This window comes from Dipodomys merriami, unplaced genomic scaffold (assembly GCF_024711535.1).
Source record: "Dipodomys merriami isolate MVZ:Mamm:240054 unplaced genomic scaffold, mDipMer1.0.p SCAF_14, whole genome shotgun sequence".
Lineage (NCBI taxonomy): Eukaryota > Metazoa > Chordata > Mammalia > Rodentia > Heteromyidae > Dipodomys > Dipodomys merriami.
In genome coordinates, this window is record NW_027202715.1 from 13713983 (window position 1) to 13732735 (window position 18753).

The 18753-nt window shown below is 41.3% G+C and overlaps 1 protein-coding gene, 1 long non-coding RNA gene and 1 pseudogene across 4 annotated transcripts in view; 1 reads left to right on the forward strand and 2 right to left on the reverse strand.

Moving 5' to 3' along the window:
• Shld2 (shieldin complex subunit 2) overlaps positions 1 to 11386 on the forward strand; it is a 62843-nt gene extending 51457 nt beyond the window's left edge. For 2 of the 3 annotated variants that reach the window (XM_070020774.1, XM_070020775.1), the window contains 3 exons: positions 4334 to 4562; positions 6809 to 6924; positions 10711 to 11386. In XM_070020774.1, the coding sequence (XP_069876875.1) occupies positions 4334 to 4562; positions 6809 to 6924; positions 10711 to 10955 (590 nt within the window). In that variant the 3' untranslated portion in view covers positions 10956 to 11386. Of the gene's footprint in view, positions 1 to 4333; positions 4563 to 6808; positions 6957 to 10710 lie in introns of all 3 variants that reach the window. The other variant, XM_070020777.1, reaches the window with a different exon arrangement.
• LOC138825812 (RNA-binding protein 7 pseudogene) lies at positions 1938 to 2963 on the reverse strand (annotated as a pseudogene).
• Positions 11387 to 12544: 1158 nt separating the features above from the next.
• LOC138825707 (uncharacterized) lies at positions 12545 to 18668 on the reverse strand. Its single transcript, XR_011371498.1, has 3 exons — positions 18549 to 18668; positions 15943 to 16067; positions 12545 to 12747 (listed from the first exon to the last, which is right to left on the reverse strand). It is a non-coding gene; the product is annotated as an uncharacterized lncRNA (long non-coding RNA).
• Between the last annotated feature and the right edge of the window lie 85 nt (positions 18669 to 18753).

An 18753-nucleotide genomic window follows, 5' to 3' on the forward strand; every position in this document is an offset into this window, starting at 1 on the left:
GCCTTTACTCTCATGCATCTCATCTCTAACACTGTGTAGAATTAAGAGAGATGGGGTACCCCATTCTATTTTCTATGGCTGAGATTTTTGAAACAATCTTGCATTTTCCACAGCCCAGTCCCCTCTTTCTAGGCCAATAGTGCCTTCCATTGCAAGATGTTCTCTAGGGCCCTAACTAACCTACCACACTAATTTCTTAACAAAAATCTACCAATTCCATTAGAATAAATGATATCATTGGAAGAACTGACAAAGCTATCTTTGGGCCCTGAAAGACTAGAGCAAATAGATGAACTTATGAATGAAAGAGTTCACTGTTCAAAAAGAAAGGCACTCATTACCTTAAGTAACTAACTATAACCTCTCTGTACATCACCTTTACAATAAAAAATTTTAAAAAAGAATGAAAGTTACCATTACTGAACTCCAAAAGAGATAACAAGAAAATATAATAGGAGTTCAAAGTGTTGAGTTCTTTTCCCCCCATTTTTGTTTTTAAGATATTAAAAAGCAACATGGTACAAATGTCGTGGTTACTAGTAAAAAGGACTCAAATTTTTCAAAGTGAATTTTTATAAACAATTCTGCAAGGAAACAAACAATCTTGGTACAACAAAGTTTTTGTTAATAATACTAGAATTTTTTAAATCAGAAAATGTTAACTTTCTTTTCAATTGATGTTCACAAAGAAAACCACCAAAAAATAAAAACAAAACACAACAAAAAATAACCCTGTACAAGCTCCATAGTAAACTGTATCCTTACACCCTGTCCTGGGCATTTTGAAAAGTTAAAATTTCTGCACTCTGAATGATAGAGACAACACATAAAGGCTTTCATGAATCTTTTCCAAAAAGAGCATTTTTAGTAAAACATTTTATTATTTTATCTGACTAAGCATTGATATTTTATTCTTCTGAAAAACAGAACTTACATTAATAGTGTAATTATTAATGTAAAAACATACAAGGAGAGACATTTAACTTCCTGAGTGGACAGTCTTATATGAAACATGGTTTAATTTTTTTAAATTCCTTAAATTTGCTAGAGACATTGGTGGTTCATGCCTGTAATCCTCGCTAGTCAGGAGGCTAAGAGCTGAGGATTGTGGTTCAAAGCCAGCCCAGGAAGGAAAGAGACTTTTATCTACAATAAACTATCAAATAAACCAGAAGTAAAGCTGTGGCTCCAGTGGTAAAATGCTTTAAGCAAAGGCACCTCAGAGATAGTGCCTAGGCCATGAATTCAAGCCCAGGACCAGCAAAAAAAAAAAAAACCACAAAATCCCAAACAAAACCAACACAACCACAAAAAAACCTCCTGAAATTTTAGAATGAAATAATATGTGTAGCTCTACATGTGTGAGTTCAAACAGGGTTCAAAAGAACATGTCACCAAATTTATACTTAAAATTTCTAAGGCAGTATTTCTCCCCAAACATAATCAACATGCTTCCTCAAAGAAAAGTGTTAATAAAATGAATCACTGGGAAGTTGTATTTGCTTATTAACAACATACAGACAGCCATTTCACATTATCAATTTAAATGTTTTCTATTATAGCCATGGGGATTAACAAGATATTCCTGCAATACAAAAGGACAACAGATAATTAAATATTTGCCTTATAATACAATCAACCAATCTATACAATTCATCCTTTCTAATTGTCTAAAATGATCAAGAACTGTAGCACTTTCTTTTGCATAAAACTCTTCTCTTCCAAAAACCATGAAGTGAAAGGTTATTACTGTAATAAGACTAGAACCACAGTTCTTCTCATTTCTGTATGAAACTGCAGCTATAGGTCTTAAAACTTACAAGAAATATGCAACTTGTAAATCCTCTCTGTACAGTTTTATACAGTTTCCAAACCAGCTTAATCATAAGGACCTAAAATGGCCCTATAAGATAGTCGCATTGTACCACTTCTTAGCATCAAGGTAAGTGCCATTTTCCATCTCTACTATTGTCTCTTCTGTTATTGTTCCAGCCATCAGGGCTCCTATCTTCATAGAAGAAATCATCTCTGATTCCTCCATGATGGTAGTTAGGCCCTTGACCAGTGTTGGCTATAATGTCTCTCTGTTAAGTAGGGATGGGAACTTTGTCTGACTTTGCACTGTGATGACAGTGTATCTTGCCGCCGCCACTGGAAACTTGAAGACTGGTTAAAGGTGTGACCATGTGACTGAACTGATGATGAAAATCCAGACAGATCTACATGCAGAAACCAAATTTCCCATCATATGACATCTGTCTCAAAACATTGCTCATCACTGCTTGTCTTGGATAACTTTCTGGCAAAGAGAAAAGTCTCTGAGTTATTCGTGAAAATGGAATCATATTATCCACAGTCCTTTCATATCTGGTAGGAGATGTGGAGATAGGGTTTGAGTACTGGGGATAGGATGGACTGACATCCTGTGAGGCAAGACTAGTTCCTGATCTGAACCAAAGTTTGATGGGCCTTCCAGAAAGTTCGATTTCATTAAGTAGATTGATTGTGTAAGGAACAGATGCTTGTTTGAAGTTGACACATGCAAACTGCTTTGGTTTATCATCCTTGTCTTTGGAATTTTCACTTTTATTTCTGGCCTGGATTGGTGCAACAGCTCAAAAAAAGAGCTCCTCAGTGACTTTAGTCACTGACTGACTAAATTCTTGGCCCAAGAGTGTTAAATTCTTGACCCAAAGTACCCTGAGGATTATGATGCTTAATCTTGATTGTCAACTTGGTAGGATTGAGAAGTGCTCCCCCTTGAGACTGTACAGCACACCTATGGCGGGGAGGAATCACCCCAAATATGGACAGTACCGTCTCATGGACTGGGGGCCTGAATGGATTAAGTGGGGGAAAGGGAGAGCACCAACTTGCACAGGCACATTCTTGCCCTCTCTTCCTCTTTCCCTTTCTCTCTCTGCTTCCTGACTGCCTGGTTGTGAGCTGCTCTGCTCCACCATGCCCTCCCTGTCTTAAACTGAACCAAAAGCAAATGCTTTCTGCGTTATGTCAGATATTTTGTCACAGAATTGAAAAAGCTAACTCAAGAATGAAGAACAAGCTGGGCACTAGTGGCTCATGCCTGTAATCCTAGCTACTCAGGAGGCTGAGATCTGAGGATAATGGTTCAGAGCCAGCCCAGGCAGAAAAGTCCATGAGACTCTTCAGTTAACCACCAGAAAACTGGAAGCGGTGCTGTGGCTCAAGTGGTAGAGTACTCTTGAGCTGAAGAACTTAGGGACAGTGCCCAGGCCCAGAGTTCAAGCTCCACAACAACGACAACAACAACAACAAAAGAATGAAGTCTTCAACCCTTAAAAAGGAAGAGAGAATGGTGCTCAAGTAGACCCTTAGACCTCACTGGTGTACAGAAAGACCAAGATGTATTAGGAAGGAGAATGTCTGGTAGATAGCAATTAGCCAGTATTTCTTCAGTGGGTGAATATGTGAACCTTTAATTGGTGAGTATGCTTGAGGTTCCAGTGAGTCACACGAGAAACCTTTTTTTTTTGTCTCATCTTATCTTGTTCCATTCTCTTCTCCTTTCTTATTTATTTATTTATTTATTTATTTATTTGGTATAGGTACCAGGGCTTGAACTCAGGGCCTGGGTATCCCAATCATGGCTGGCACTCTATACCACTTGAGCCACAGCTCCACTTCTGGCGTTTTGCTGGTCATTGAACATAAGAGTTGCACAAGCTGGTCTTCCCAAGCTGACTTCGAACCACAATTCTCAGATCTCAGTCTCCTGGTTAGCTAGGATTATAGGTCTGAGACACTGGAGCCCCACTCTTCCTTTATTTTTGAGATAGGAGCTTAAATACATCTTCAGTCAGTTGCAGGCTGGTCCCCTATTGGGTTCCAGATTTAGTATGGAAGCCTTAGGTAAAACTCTAGGAAGGGGTGAAGAACAAAAGCAAGACTTCAATGTAACCTTTACTATAAGTTGTTAGTATTATCCCCACCATTGGTCCTCTGCTCTACCCAGATCTGAGCTCCTCCCTGCCTTGGAGATCCTGCCCTACAGCTAGCCACTCCCTCCCCTCCCTCCCCCCCCACGCACATGTGTCTGACCTCACCTTCCCCTCCTCTCCACCCTACACCCCTTGACTTGGATGGGAGCAGATGCCATGTGCTCCCTCTCCCGGAGAGATGGCAGCTCTAATAAACTGTATGTTTCTCCTGTGCTGCCTGCCTCTGTGTGGTCCTCTGGGAGGGTCCTGAAGGATCCTTTCAGAAGTGACTGCAATCAACCAAATTTAGCCTTGTAAATTAATTTGATCATTTAGGTTCAATAACATAAACAATTTCTTTTTGTCTTTTACAGGAGTAGTTCTGATTAAAGCCCGGATTTTAGAGCTGGTATTTCTTATCCCAGCAGCTCAGAAGATAGTCCTAAATGCTCACAGTTCTTTGAAGAATATTTTTTCCTCTCTTCCTAAAATTATATTTACTGGCTGTGCAAAATGTGGATTGGAACTAGAAACAGATGAGAACAGAATCTACAGACAATGTCTTAGCTGCTTGCCCTTTGTTGGGAAGAAAACATACTATCGGTAAGCAAACAAAGCCACCCAATTGGTGGAAATATGTATGATTATAGGACTGGAAATGACTGAAAAATTACAAATATCAATGCTTACTTTGTATTAGAACTAATGAGAAGCTAGTCTAAGAGCATAAACATTTCCTGTGTGACAAATAGCAATTCTTTCTTTACTGGGGAAAAATACTGGATTGGACCTAGGTCCTCATACCTACAAGGCCAGTGCTGTACCACATTGTGACCCATACACAAATGGGAATTTGTGTGTGTATATATGTGCCTATAGTGGGCTCATATACACAACTCAGGGCCTTGCACTCTTGCTTGGCTTTTTTGCTTAAGCCTTGTGCTCTGCCATTAAGTCACACCTCCACTTTCAGATTTTGGCTGGTTAATTGGAGATTAAGAGTCTCATGGACTTTTTTGCCTGGGCTGGCTTAGAACTGTGATCTTTACATCTCTGCCTCCTGAGTAGCTAGGATTATAGGCATGAGCCACCAGTGCCCAACTGGGATTTTTTTTTTTAAAGAACAAATTGGAAGACGTTATCATCTTCACTTTCTTGGGGGAGGGCACTGGGCTTTGAACTCAGAGCCTCACATGATTTCCCTGTCTTAGATATACTCAAGATTCTATTTACATTTTTAACCAGGATCTAAATGTTCCATAAATATGCATTTCCCCATCCTAACATATAAATAGAATTTAAGGGTTGACAGTATTGCATGTTCTTACCCCTGCCTTGTTTGTCCAAGCTAGCAAATATTTAACTCTCAGTATCTTAGTTTTCTCATCTGTACTTTTGAAATTAAAGATGCATGTTCTATGGTAAAATTGTTAACTAACTCAGTGAAAAGGTTATTTTCTATGCTCTTATTATTTTCTGCCGCTTCAATATCTAAAAACTAAATGTAGATATATTCACCATTTTTAATTTTTGAGACAAGATCTTGCTTTATAGCCTAGGCTGGTCCCAAACTTATGATTGTCCTGCCTAAGCCCCCCAAATGCTGGGATTACAGCTGTGTGCCATCACACCCACCTAAATTTAGCATATTTCAGGAAAATGTATAGAAGCTTAATCCATATACTTTTTCTATTTGCAAATAAGTATGATGATGATGATGATGATGATGATGATGATGATGATGATGATGATGATTAACCTTGTGCTGGTCCTGGGGCTTGAACTCAGGGCCTGAACACTGTCCCTGAGCTTTTGTGCTCAAGGGTAGCACTCTACCACTTGAGACATAGTTCAATTTATAGCTTTTTTACAGTTAATTGGAGGTAAGAAGGTCATGGACTTTGCTGCCTATGCTGGCTTCAAACCATGATCCTTAGTTCTTAGCCTTCTGAGTAGCTAAGATGTGAGTGACTGGTACCCAATATGTATGCTTATTATAAATAACTGAATGTATCTTGCAATTACTTTTTACATTGCTTTTGTAGGAAAGAAATTAAAGTGACATATCTGGTTTATAACAAACCTAATTAAAATTGACATACATCAGTAGTTAAGTGGTAGAGCACCAGCCATAATTGGAAAAGCCGAATGAGAGCACAAAGCCCCAAGTTCAAACCTTAGTACAAAAAAAATTATTTTCTTGGGGCTATATGTCCTGTAATGACAAATGGCTTGTCTAGCATACCTAAGGCTCTGGGTTTGATCCACAGCACATGAAAAAAAAAACAGAAAACAATCTTTCTTTTTTTTTTCCTCCACAAGATTCCTAAATTCGTTGAGTGAAGGAACAAGATTTATCTTATTACTAATGTATACCTAGTGTCCATAGCACATAATAGACATGCCGTTTGTGTTTATTTAAAAAAAAAAGAGCCTGAAATGTATGGAGGAAGGGTAAACAAATGCAGTCATGGTATTCTATATATGCTATGTAAAAAATGAACTCTGCAACTTGTAGCAGGGATGGGAGAAGATGACTGGTAGAAAATGAAGGAAGGGGCGACATTGTCCAGAAAGAATTATAGTCATTATCTAGAATCTTAACCCCTCTGTGTAACATTTTACTAATAACAGTGAAATTATATATTTTTAAATAATAGTAACATTAAAACTAAATAAAAAGCCTGGAGGAAGAATATAGAGCCAGAAGAGGAAAGGGCCTGGAATCATCAGCTGGATAATGATGGTGTGGAGAGTGAAAATCACCAGTCATAGTTTCTCTGTTACACTAAATTGTTCTCTCTCAGTGAATCTGATTCTAAATTCTGTTCTCAATTTCTTTTGGGCAGGCCAGCTTTAATGACTGTAGTTGATGGAAGACAAAGTGTTGGCATCCATGTGGGATCAAAGTTGATGGAGAAGATTCTTCTCAACATCTCTCCAGACTGTCTCCACAGAATGATAGGTAGCATATCAGCACACCATGGAAGGCTCCTTGTGAGATCATTAATTCAATAGCATACATGACATATTGGAACAAAAGGAATGCTGTTTTGTACATAAAACTTTTGGGGACAATGTTAACGCAGAGGCTAATTCAGCTTGAGTGAAACATAAATCTTTCTAAGTTGGGAGCTAAGCCTTATTCTCCTCGCTCAGTGAATAGAGGGAAGCATCTAAATTCTCTTTACTGAAATTCATTCCTGGTCAGCAAAAACATTGGGACCCTCATATTTTGTATGTTTTTTTATTGTAAAAATACTGTACAGAGGGGTTACAGTTACAAGAGCAAGGTAATGAGTACATTTCCTATCGAGCATTGTTGCCTCCTCCTTTGTTTTCCCCCTATCATCCCTTCCCTCCCACCTCCACCCCTACTCTCCCCCCACCCTGCTGGCCACCAAAGTTGTAAAGGGACCCTCATTGTATAATAGTTCAACAAGGGAATGTATGTGAAGCTCATCAGCCATCAGTGGAATAGATTGTACAGTTTTGGGCCAGGTACCAGAGACGGAACCAGGTAAAAATACCCTACTTGTCAGGTGATCAGTCTCCATACCTGTCCTCTTAAGCCGTGGACTGGTTAAACAAAGTTAATTTGGTTCGTGTGTGTGTGTGTGTGTGTGTGTGTGTGTGTGTGTGTGTGTGTGTGTGTGTGTGTGTGTGTGTGTGTGTGTGTGTGTGTGTGTGTGTGTGTGTGTGTGTGTGTGTGTGATGTGTGTGTGGGGGGGGGGATGTGTGCGTGCGTGCTGCAGTCTGAACTCAGGGCTTCATGCTTTGACTTAGTGTTTTCCACTAAGGGTTATCTATTATTGAGCCATACTTCCACTTCCAGCTTTTTGCTGGTTAATTGGAAATAAATCTTTCCAACTTTTCTGCCCAGGCTGGCTTTGAATTACAATCCTCAGATCTCAGCTCCATGAGTAGTTAGGGGCTTCCCCAATCTAGCTCTTTCATTTGCTTTGTCTTTATAGTACACTGTTTTTCTTGAGTGTCTCATAGTTATTTAATTGTTGCTTAGATGGTGAACACTGCATGCAACACAGAGCAGTAGCTTCTTTTTTGTTGAGATCTCACAAACTTTCCTTCCCAGGCTAGCCTCGAACTGCAGTCCTCCTGATCTCAGCTTCACAAGTAGCTAGGGTTACAGATACTAGCTATAACCGTTACCTGTCTAATAAGCTACATAGAAAGAGTACAGTGTAAAATAAGTTTTTAAAAGCTATAATGAATATGTAAACTAGTAGCACAGTTGGTTACTATCATTACCAAGTATTATGCGCTGTACAAAATTGTATTGCAAGTGGCAGCACAGTAGGTTTGTGTACCCCAGCATCACCACCCCTGTCATGAATTTGCTGCCTACGACAGTATGACAGCTGTGTCGTTGGGCAGTCAGAATGCTTTGCTCCGTGTCAGTGCCGTGGGACATCATTGTATGCGGAAGCCCCTCCCTGACCCCACGTGTCCCACGACTGCATTTTGAATCCCTTCATGTTCTCTCTCAGTCTCTGCCTGTCCAGGCTTCTGTTGTTATTTGGTGCCTGCCTGCCTAGTGAGAGGCCACAGACTCTGGTCCAGTCCCACACTTACAGCTGTGGTTTGGCTGTGGCACTTCCTTCATGGCCCTATCTCTTCTGCCCTGGAAGCCAAGCTCTGCCATGAGCCTTTGGGGGATTCCATGGGGTCCTGCCCCTCCCACAGCAGTAGGGGACCAGAAAGGGTCTTGATCAAAGGTGAGGTTTTGTGTTTTTTGTCTCAGGGTTAGAAGGAGGTTTTTGTTGTTGTTGTTGTTATTGTTTGTATTTTTTAACATCTGGGCTATAGATCTACTACCCATCCTTCACCTCAGGGCTTTTGTCCCTTGTGGTCCAGGTATACTCTATTTTCCTCCTTCCTCTAGATTGCCCTGCAGTTGGAAGCTTTTCTCTGATGTGTGCTCCAGACTTGGGAGCACCTGGCAGAGGCAAGAACAGCTAGGAAGGGCCTGTGCCTAGGGCACTGGGCTAACCTTGGCTTTTAGCAGTTCCTTAAGGCCTCAGATACAGTCCTCTTGTCCCTGTTGGGAAGGCCTAGCATCTTCCCAAGCCTTGCCTGCGCTCTGGTCTAATTCTCCTCACAGGCACCTGACCTGCCCGACTCTGCTGCCTGACAGCTGTTCAGATTTCTCTTGGGTTCAAGGGAGTGATCATTTTGTAGTGTAGCTTTTTATAATAGTTTTTAGGGTATGGGCCACAATTTTTTCTCCCTCTGCATTCTAATTTAAAACCAGTTTGGTTCTTTAAAAATCAATTTCTTTATTTCCTTTTTAATGGTCTCTTTTCGTGTATTCATTTTATGTGTGCTGGTATGAGGGTTTGAACTCAGGCCTCATGCTCCTGCTTGGCTTTTTTGCTCAAGGCTGATACTCCACCACTTGAGCCATACCTTTACTTCCAGCTTTTTGCTGATTGATTGGAGATAGGACTCTCACAGATTTCTCTGCTTGGACTGACTAGAAGGCGTGATCCTCAGATCTCAGACTCTTGAGTAGCTAGGATGACAGGTGTGAGCCATTGGTCCTGGCTTGCTTTGACATTTTTGAGATACAGTCTTATTTCTTGGCATTAGATTATGACCACAAATGAAAATGTCATTAGTCAAAGTTATCAGATTATCTCTAATGCTAACTTTCCTAGTTTATCCAAGTGGAAAGGCAAATACTTTAGGTTACCTCTGAAATCATGTCACTATATTGCCATGACAGTAGGGCCCACCCAAGAAGAACTGGGAGCATTGATGAGGGAACTGGGATTTGACAACCTGCTCAATTTCTTCACTAGATTTTTAAAGAAAATAAGAGGAAGAATAGGGGAAGCATCTACCCATAATTTTAATCATCAAGAATAGATAATCATTAAATTACAGATTCAAGGCTCTTTTCTAGCTAAGATTGATTAGTAGCCTCAATCCAAAAATCAGCCGTCTGAAATGCTCCAAAATCCAAAAGTATTTTTGAGTGGCAGTGTGCTGCTACAAGTGAGAATTCCACACTCAACTTCCATATGATAGACTGCAGTCCAAATGCAGATGCAGTCTGGGCTCCAGTGTCTCACATCTGTAATCTTAGCTGTTCAGGAGGCTGAGTTCTAAGCACTGCAGTTTGAAGCCAGCTTGGGTAGAAAAGTCTGTGAGATTCTCATCTCCAATTGAAAGTGAAGGTGTAGTTCAAGTGGTAGAGCACCAGTGCCCAGGCTGTGAGTTCAGGCCCCAGTACTGGCACAAAAATAGAGAGGGAAAAAATGGAAGAGGGGGGGAAAGAAGAGAGAGGGAAGGAAGGAAAGAAGGAAGGAAGGAAAGTAGGAAGGAAAGAAGGAAGGGAGAGAAAATGTATTAAAATGTTACATAAAATTTCCTTCAGGTGATGTGTATAAGATGTATGAAGCATAAATAAACTTCATGCTTAGACCTGGTACTTAGACCTGTTCCTAAGTTCAAAACAGTCCAAGACCCAAACCACATTTTCACCAAGGCCTTTGGATGAGGGTTGCAAACCTGGGCATCTGTGTGACTGTGATGCTACCATAGACTGGATGTGGTGAGCCTTCTCTGTTTCAGTCTTCACCCCACTAAGCCTACTTCTTCACTGTATTGAAACCAGAGGATGAAAATGTTAGAATGAGGAGCTGGGGAGAGACTGAATTCCCTTACTGTTGTGGCGGGGTGCTGCCCAGCACACGGAGCCTTCAGTGTATGCTTTGTCCCTCCTCAGTGCCTTCCACCGATGTCATGTTCGGGATGGTCGCCGCAGACCTGCTCCATGCCCTGCTGGCCGTCCACACTGACCCCTGCCTATTGAAGATCCAGAGCCTCTTTGTGTCTGATGAAAACAGCTATCCATTGCAACAGGACTTCTTCCTACTGGACTTCTGTCCTGACCTGTGGAAGGCTTGGAACCTACGCTCAGCCCAGAGGCCAGGGGAGGCACGTACAGGCCCTCCAAGGAAAAAGTACTAAAAAGGTGTCTCTTTTGAAGTAAATGAGTGACATGATTTTCCTCTGGCATTTAAAATCAGTTAAATAAATGAATTTAAAATATATGTATTAGCTGGGCACTGGTGGCTCATGTCTATAACCCTAGCTACTCAGGAGGCTGTGATCTAAGGATCACAGTTCAAAGCCAGCCCAGGCAAGAAGGTCCCCGAGACTCTTTATCTCCAATTAACCACCCAAAAGCTGGAAGTGGAGATAACGGCTCAAGTGATTAAGTATCAGCATTGAGCCAAAAAGCTCCAAGAGAGTCAGGAGAGTGCCCAGTCCCTGAGTTTAAGCCCCAGGATAGGCACACTTAAGAAAAACTATTTATTAATATGTATTTAAATAAATACAATGAATAAATGTATTTTATTAGCACAATAGAATTGTGCTAAATGAATAAAGCTATAAAAATTCTGTGAAGTTTTGATTATTGTGTTTGTTGCTTTTTCCTTTTCTTCTGGAGAAATGTGTAATAGTGCTCCAGGAATTACAGAGTCCCTCAGGCTGGGGGAGGTGGCACATGCTTGTAACATCATTATTGAGGAGCCTGACATTCACTGGGCAAATCAGTGTTCAGTGGTAGTCTGGGTAAATAAATTCATGAGACCTCATCTTACAGAAAAAGCTGTACATTTGTCATCCCAGCTATGGCAGGAAGCAAAAATAGGGGATTGCAGTTTAGGCAAAAAGCAACCTCCTACCTCACAAGTAACCAGAGTCAAAAGGACTGGAGGTTTGGCTCAAATGGTAGAGTACTTGCTTAGCAAGCATGAATCCTTGAGTTCAAATCCCAGTATACATGTTTGTGTGTGTGTGTGTGTGTGTGTGTGTGTGTGTGTGTGTGTGTGTGTGTGTGTACATATATACATATATGAGTCCCTCATTTCATTGCAGTTAGCTTCTCCTACATTCAAGGCACTGGTCTAGAGGCATTTATCTAGAAATTGTAAATCACTAATTGTAAATCACTTTGTAAATCACTAATTGAAATTTATTTTCTTGATTATAATTATATATGATAAGGAATTAGTTTGTATCAGTTTGTGTGTTTAGGCAAGCTCAAGACAAGTATGTAGGGGCTAGGAAGGTGGCTCAGTGGTAGAGTGCTTGCCTCGCATGCATGAAGCCCTGGGTTCGATTCCTTAGCACTACGTAAACAGAAAAAGCCAGAAGTGGCACTGTGGCTGAAGTAGAAGAGCACTAGCCTTGAGCTGAAGATCTGAGGGACAGCTCCCACGCCCAGAGTTCAAGCCTCAAAACCGACCAAAAAAAAAAAAAGTGTCCTCCCAAGAAACACACTTCAATGGAAGGAAACAAGATTTGTTTTCAACTCATAACTAACTCATAACTAATGGCTGTTAGTTCATGTGTAGTATTTGCGTGCCTTACTGAAGTTCTTTATTGACACAATACTGTTTGTTATTTTGTGTTTACAGAAGAGGCATGTGTGAAATGTTAGTCACCAGTGAAGAATTATGTGGTGGGCCTTAACCTGTAAGATTGGATTATCAATAGATTATTTATTGATTAATCAAATTCATGAAAAGAAGAACACATTTATTGCTTGTTTTAAAAAGATTCAGTTCATTGAAATTTTTTTTTCTACTTGAGTTTAAATTATGGCTTCCCTAAGAATGAGCGTCCAGAGTTTGGTGATTCAATAATAATATATAAAATGGCATCTGTGGGTGCATGCATGTGTGCACATACACACTCCTCCCTACTTCCCATGGAGCAGGATTTGTAGCTTTCAACAAGTTCCCAGAGGGATCTGTGACAGAAAAAAGAACAAGAAGCTTAAATTAATCAATTTCTCCATAGGAGATGAAAAAAAAAAAAAAAAAAAAAACTAGAGCAAATGCTTGCTAAGGCTTTGTCTAGCACATTAGTCGGATGGATAGAAAACAATTGTCCTGATCTTGTCTCAGAGAATCTGGGATTTGAACAAAAGCAGCTCTGTGGATAATCCATCTAATGGATGATGGGACTTCAGTCTGTAAATAATGGCTTCCATCTGTGCTCTTTATTTTTTCAATATTTGTGTGTGTGCATGCGCACACACGCACATGTGTACATATGTATGCCAATTATGGGGCTTGAACTCGGGGCCTAGAGCTCTCCTTTAGTGTTTTCATTCAAAGTTGGTGCTTTACCACTTGAATCACACCTCCACTTCCAGCTTTTTGCTGACTAATTGAAGATGGACTCCCATGGATTTGTCTGGACTGGCTCCAAACCTCTATTCTTATATCTCAGCCTCCTGAATACCTAGGATTACAGGGGTAAGCCACCAACCAATCCATGTTCTTTAGACTGACACCATTGAGGAACAGACTCAGAATTATATAAACTCTGCCCAATCAGTGAAAGTTCAACAAGAGAAGCAGTCCAAGTGCCCTCCCTCGTTGGTTCATTCTGTATCAACCAACACACAATCCCGCGGAGCAGGTGGCTCACATGTCTGCTGGGAAGAAATCCTTACACTATTCGTACCAAGACAAATCAACCAGCTTATATCAACATCTCTGCCTTCACTATATGTCTTGCAGAATATTGCAGAATATTTCAGATTTTCTATGGCATACTGCCATAGGAAGATGGAGGAAAACTTTAACGGGAAAATATTTGCCTGTGCCTTTAAAGATGCAAGGTAGCTGGGTGTTGGTGTAATTCTAGTTGCTTTTAGGAGGCTGAGATCTAAAGATCACAGTGTGAAACCAGCTTGGGCAGAAGGTTTGTGAGACTCTTTTTTTCTTTTTGGGTCCAGTCGTGGGGTCTGAACTCTGGGCCTGGGCGCTGTCCTTCCGCTCTTCGGCTCAAGGCTAGTGCTCTACCACTTGAGCCACAGCGCCACTTCCAGCTTTTTTCTTTTTGCTTATGTGGCGCTGAGGAATCGAACCCAAGGCCTCAGGCATGCAAGGCAAGCGCTCTACCACTAAGCCACCTTCCCAGCCCCAGGTTTGTGAGACTCTTAACTCCAGTTAATTTGTGTCTGGTCTTAGTGCTAGAACTTGTCTTTTTCACTTGAGGCTGGTTCTCTACTACTTGAGCTATGCCTCTATTTCTAGCTCTTTGCTTGTTAATTGGAGATAAGTTTTTTTTTTTTTTTTTTTTTCAGGTAAGGGGTAGGTTTATTCAGTAGACCTGCTGGGACCAGGCAAGGTTGGCACTCCACGTGGCTGGCAAAAGAAAGAAAAGAGCTAGAAAAGAGCAGAGAGAGCAAGAAAAGAACAGAGAGAGCTAGAAACGAACACAGAGAGAGCTAGAATAGAACAGAGAGAGCTAGAATAGAACAGAGTGAGCTAGAACAGAGAGCAGAGAGAGCTAGAAAAGAGCAAGAGAGAGGTAAGAACAGAGAGAGAGAGCTAGAATAGAACAGAGAGAGAGCAGAGAGCTAGAAACAAACAGAGAGAGAGAAAAAAGTTGGAGATAAGTTTTATGGACCTAACTGTCTAGGATGACTTCAAACCTCAATCTTCAGATCTCAGCCGCCTGAGCAGCTTATTTACAGGCCTTAGCAACCAGTGTCAAGCAGTCTTAAATACTCCATTTGTGCCTAGTGAGTTTCCAGAAAGTTAGGAATCAACAATTAGAATAAAATGTTCATTTTGCCTGGTAGTTTAAAGCTGATTTCTCTCTTTTTGTCAGTAGGAGAGTGATGTAGGCCAGGAAGTCAGATTTGCCAATCCTCATTCTGTCTTTGGGGATAATGAATTTAGTTTGTTATTAATTCCACCCACTTAAAGTTTATATTTGCTAAGGGTGACCTTTCTGCTTCCATGTTGGACTTCATGTTTTGAAAATCACTGCCAGCTTGAGAGTTCTTGTAGAAAGATCTAGAAGCCTGTACAAGTGGACTTATATCTCAAGACAGGAAGCTTAGATTCCATACGGAGTTCAGACATTACACACAAGGCGTGTGCACTGTCTTTGACTTTATTCACTCAAAACTGGCAGTCTACCACTTGATCCACAGCTCTGCTTCTGGCTTTTTGGTGGTCAGTTGGAGATAAGAATCTTAAGAGTCTTTTCTGCCTGGGCTGGCCTGGGACTGCAATCCTCAGATCTCAGCCTTCTGAGTAGCTAGGATGACAGCTGTGAGCCACCAGTGCCTGGCAAGCACGAACAAATCTATGGCACTGATTAAATCCTCTGAATTAAGCTGCCAGCTGCAGCAGCCATTTTTTTCTAAGACTTTTGATCTTTGCAATGACCAGAAACAGATAAGAAGTGGCACTGGATGGATGCTGAGGGAACGGATCCTCAACACTCAATTTAGCTTTCTATTTTAATTTTCAGTATGTTAATTTATTTTATTTTATTTTATTTATTTATTTATTTTTTGTCGGTCGTGGGGCTTGAACTCTGGGCCTGGGCGCTGTCCCTCAGCTCTTCAGCTCAAGGCGAGCGCTCTACCACTTGAGCTACAGCGCCACTTCCGATTTTCTGGTGGTTTATTGGAGATAGGAGTCTCAGGGTCTCTCCTGCCCGGGCTGGCTTTGAACCGCGATCCTCAGATCTCAGCCTCCTGAGTAGCTAGGATTACAGGCGTGAGCCACCAGCGCCTGGCTCTGTTAATTTATTTTGTGCAATGCTAAGGACTGAACCTAGAGCCTTGTGCATTCCACCAACTTACCATACCCCATCCATCCCTAGACTACTGTTGGTTTCTTTTGTTTTGTTCACTATAGAGTATTACTATGTAGCCTAGGCTGACCTAGAACTTGTGATCCTCCTACCTTAGCCTCCCAAGTGCTGCCTGGGATTACAGGCATGCACTACCACACCTGGTTTTACCTAAGGTTTTATTTTTGTTTTACATGAACTTATAGACCCTTCAGGTAAAATCACAAGTCATAACCATGACAAGACAGTCAGCTGCATCTTCATTTGAAAATGGAAATGCCCTCAACTTCTCATTAAAAATAAAAGTTCAGAACAAAAGTAGAAAGAATACTATGATCACCAGATGGGGTCAGTTTGGCACATCTGCTCTTGCTCATGACCTCCTCTCCACGGTTTCCTTTGCACGAAACATCTGAAAGTGATGTGCAGACATTCCGAAGCTGCAGCCTAAGTGCTCAGCACCTCCTGAAAATGAGAACAGTCTCTTGTAATCCACAACTCCTCAAGTGGCTGGCTTGTGTCAGCTTGCAGCCATCATCTCCAATGCCATAAACATCACAATATGCCACCTCCCTCTGCCAGCTGGCTCACGCAGAACCACAGGAAGCCCCTGATGCCATACATCTGCATGACCACAGGGCCCAAACCGCCTCACTCCAGCTGTGTGCTACTCTGAAGAGTAGCTACCACAGCTCAGTTCCTGCTCTTCTAATGTAAAATCTTTCCTGAACTATTAGATTATAATTATAGTTATTTTGTTGTGCTATCTAAAAATAGGTTTAATGACTGGGCACTGGTGGCTTATGCCTGTGATCCCAGCTACTCAGGAGGCTGAGACGGGAGGATGGCAGTTATAAGCCAGCCCCAGGCAAAAAAGTCTGTGAGACTCTTATCTCCAATTAACAAGTGAAAAGCTAGAAGTAGGGCTATGGATCAAGTGGTAGAGTACCAGCCTTGAGTGGGGAGAGAGGATAGGGACATGGACAAGTGAGAGCAAAAGGCCCTGAGTTCAACTCCCCCTCCCCCACATATACAAAGGCTAAACTAAGCACAATGTTTAGAAGCTATAAGCTTTTAAAAATTAGGACTTTTTTTGGGGGGGGTCCAGTCGTGGGGCCTGAACTCTGGGCCTGGGCACTCTCCCTCAGCTCTTCAAGGCTAGCGCTCTACCACTTGAGCCACAGCACCCCTTCCGGCTTTTTTCTTTTTGCTTACGTGGTGCTGAGGAATCGAACCCAGGGTCTCATGCATGTGAGGCAAGCGCTCTACCACTGAGCCACCTTCCCAGCCCTAAAACTAGGACTTAAAAAAAAAACTACATTTCTATCTTCATTTTTAATTTTTTATTAGCTTTAAGTAGTTGTAAAAAGGGGTTATCAAATTCAACATGTATGCTTACTAGTTTCTAAAAATTAGGAGATATGCTGTGTGCTGGTGGCTCATGCCTGTAACCGTAGCTACTCAGGAGGCTGAAATCTAAGGATCATGGTTTGAAGCCAGCCCTGGCAGGAAAATTTGTGAGACTCTTATCTCCCAATTAATCACCAGAAAACCTGGAAGTGGAGCTGTGGCTCAATTGGTAGAGCACTAGCCTTGAGCAGAAGAGCTCAGGGACAGCGCCCAGGCCATGAGTTCAAGCTCCAAGAACAAGCACACACACAAAAAAAATTAGAAAATCTGCTGGGATGTAGCTCAGTGGCAAAGCACTTGCAAAAGAAGCTCAGGGACAGTGCCCAAGTCCCCAGAACTACACAGGAAAAAAAAAAAAAAAAGAAACAGGAATATGACTATTAGATGGGTGAATTTCTTTGTAACTTACATCTTAAGAAAAATAATAAACACGTAAAAGACTTTTTAAAGCAAAAACTAAGTTAAAAACTTTTAAAACTCGTTTTAGTAATTCCAGTATAGTTAGTGAAAAAAAATTTTTAGGAAATTGTATGGATGTAAATATTGCTAAAAGAAAAACTCTGGACAAATTATATTGAACAAAGTTCACTTGAACAAGGAAAAACTTGCAAATTGGGTTGTCCTTGGGCCAGAACAGATTCAGGGACCAATCTTGCTTGCAATGCAGTCTGAAAGCTTTTTTCCTTGTTGTTGTTGCTGGAGTTTAAACTCAGGGCCTTGTGCTTGCTAGGTTGGTGTTCTACCACTTGAGCCATACACCCCCATCCCGTTTCTGGTATTAGTTGTTTTTTCAGGAAAGGCCTTGCCTTTTTGTATGGGCCAGACTCAGGCTTTGATCCTTCTACCTATGGCCTCCTGAGTAGGTAGGATTACAAGTGTACACCACCTCATCCAGTCTGAAAAGCTTCTATGGACAGAAAAAGGGAATTGATACCCAGCAAAGAGAAGTGAGGAGCAGAGAAACAAGGCGTGGTTCCAGCGTGGCATTCGTCTTACTGGAACAGTGGGTAGCCTGGGGCTGACTGAAGTTGGTTGCTGTGAGTGACCAGGACTCAAAGGTGTTTCAGGGACAAATTCCAAAAATAGATTGCTAGTTTGCTTAGTTGCAAAAGTTACTTAACAGTTCTTTTCTGTTGTTGTTTGGTGTATGTGGTGTGTGTATGGTGTATGTGTGTATTTGTGTGTGTGTGTGTGTGTGTGTGTGTGTGTTTTGTTTTTGACACAAGGTCTTGCTATGTAGCTCTAGCTAGCCTCAGACTCACCATGTAGCTCTGGCTGGCCTTGAATTTGTCATCTTCCTGCCTCAGTCTGCCAAGTGCTGGGATTACAGGCATGTACTACTATACCTAGCTTTAGATTGTGTTTTTTTCTATAAGGAAGCAAGTGTTTATGTAAGTGGGCCAAATTAGAGTAGTCAAAAAATTGTAAACATTTTTTTTCTTTTTTGAGTGTGTCTGCACAGGAACTTGAACTCAAGGCCTCATACTCTTGCTTTTTTTTTCCCTCAAAGCTGAAGCTCTACCACTTGAACCATACCTCTATTTCCAGCTTTTTGGTGGTTCATTGGAGATCAGAGGCTCACAGACTTTTCTTTCCAGACTGGCTTTGAACCACAATCCTCAGATCTCAGCCTCCAGAGTAGTTAAGATTGCAAGAGAAAATGTTTATTCTGAAGGAGCAAACAATTATAGTAAAACTTTTCCTTAATGCAATGTGGAAAGATGTCTGAAATCAGAAATAA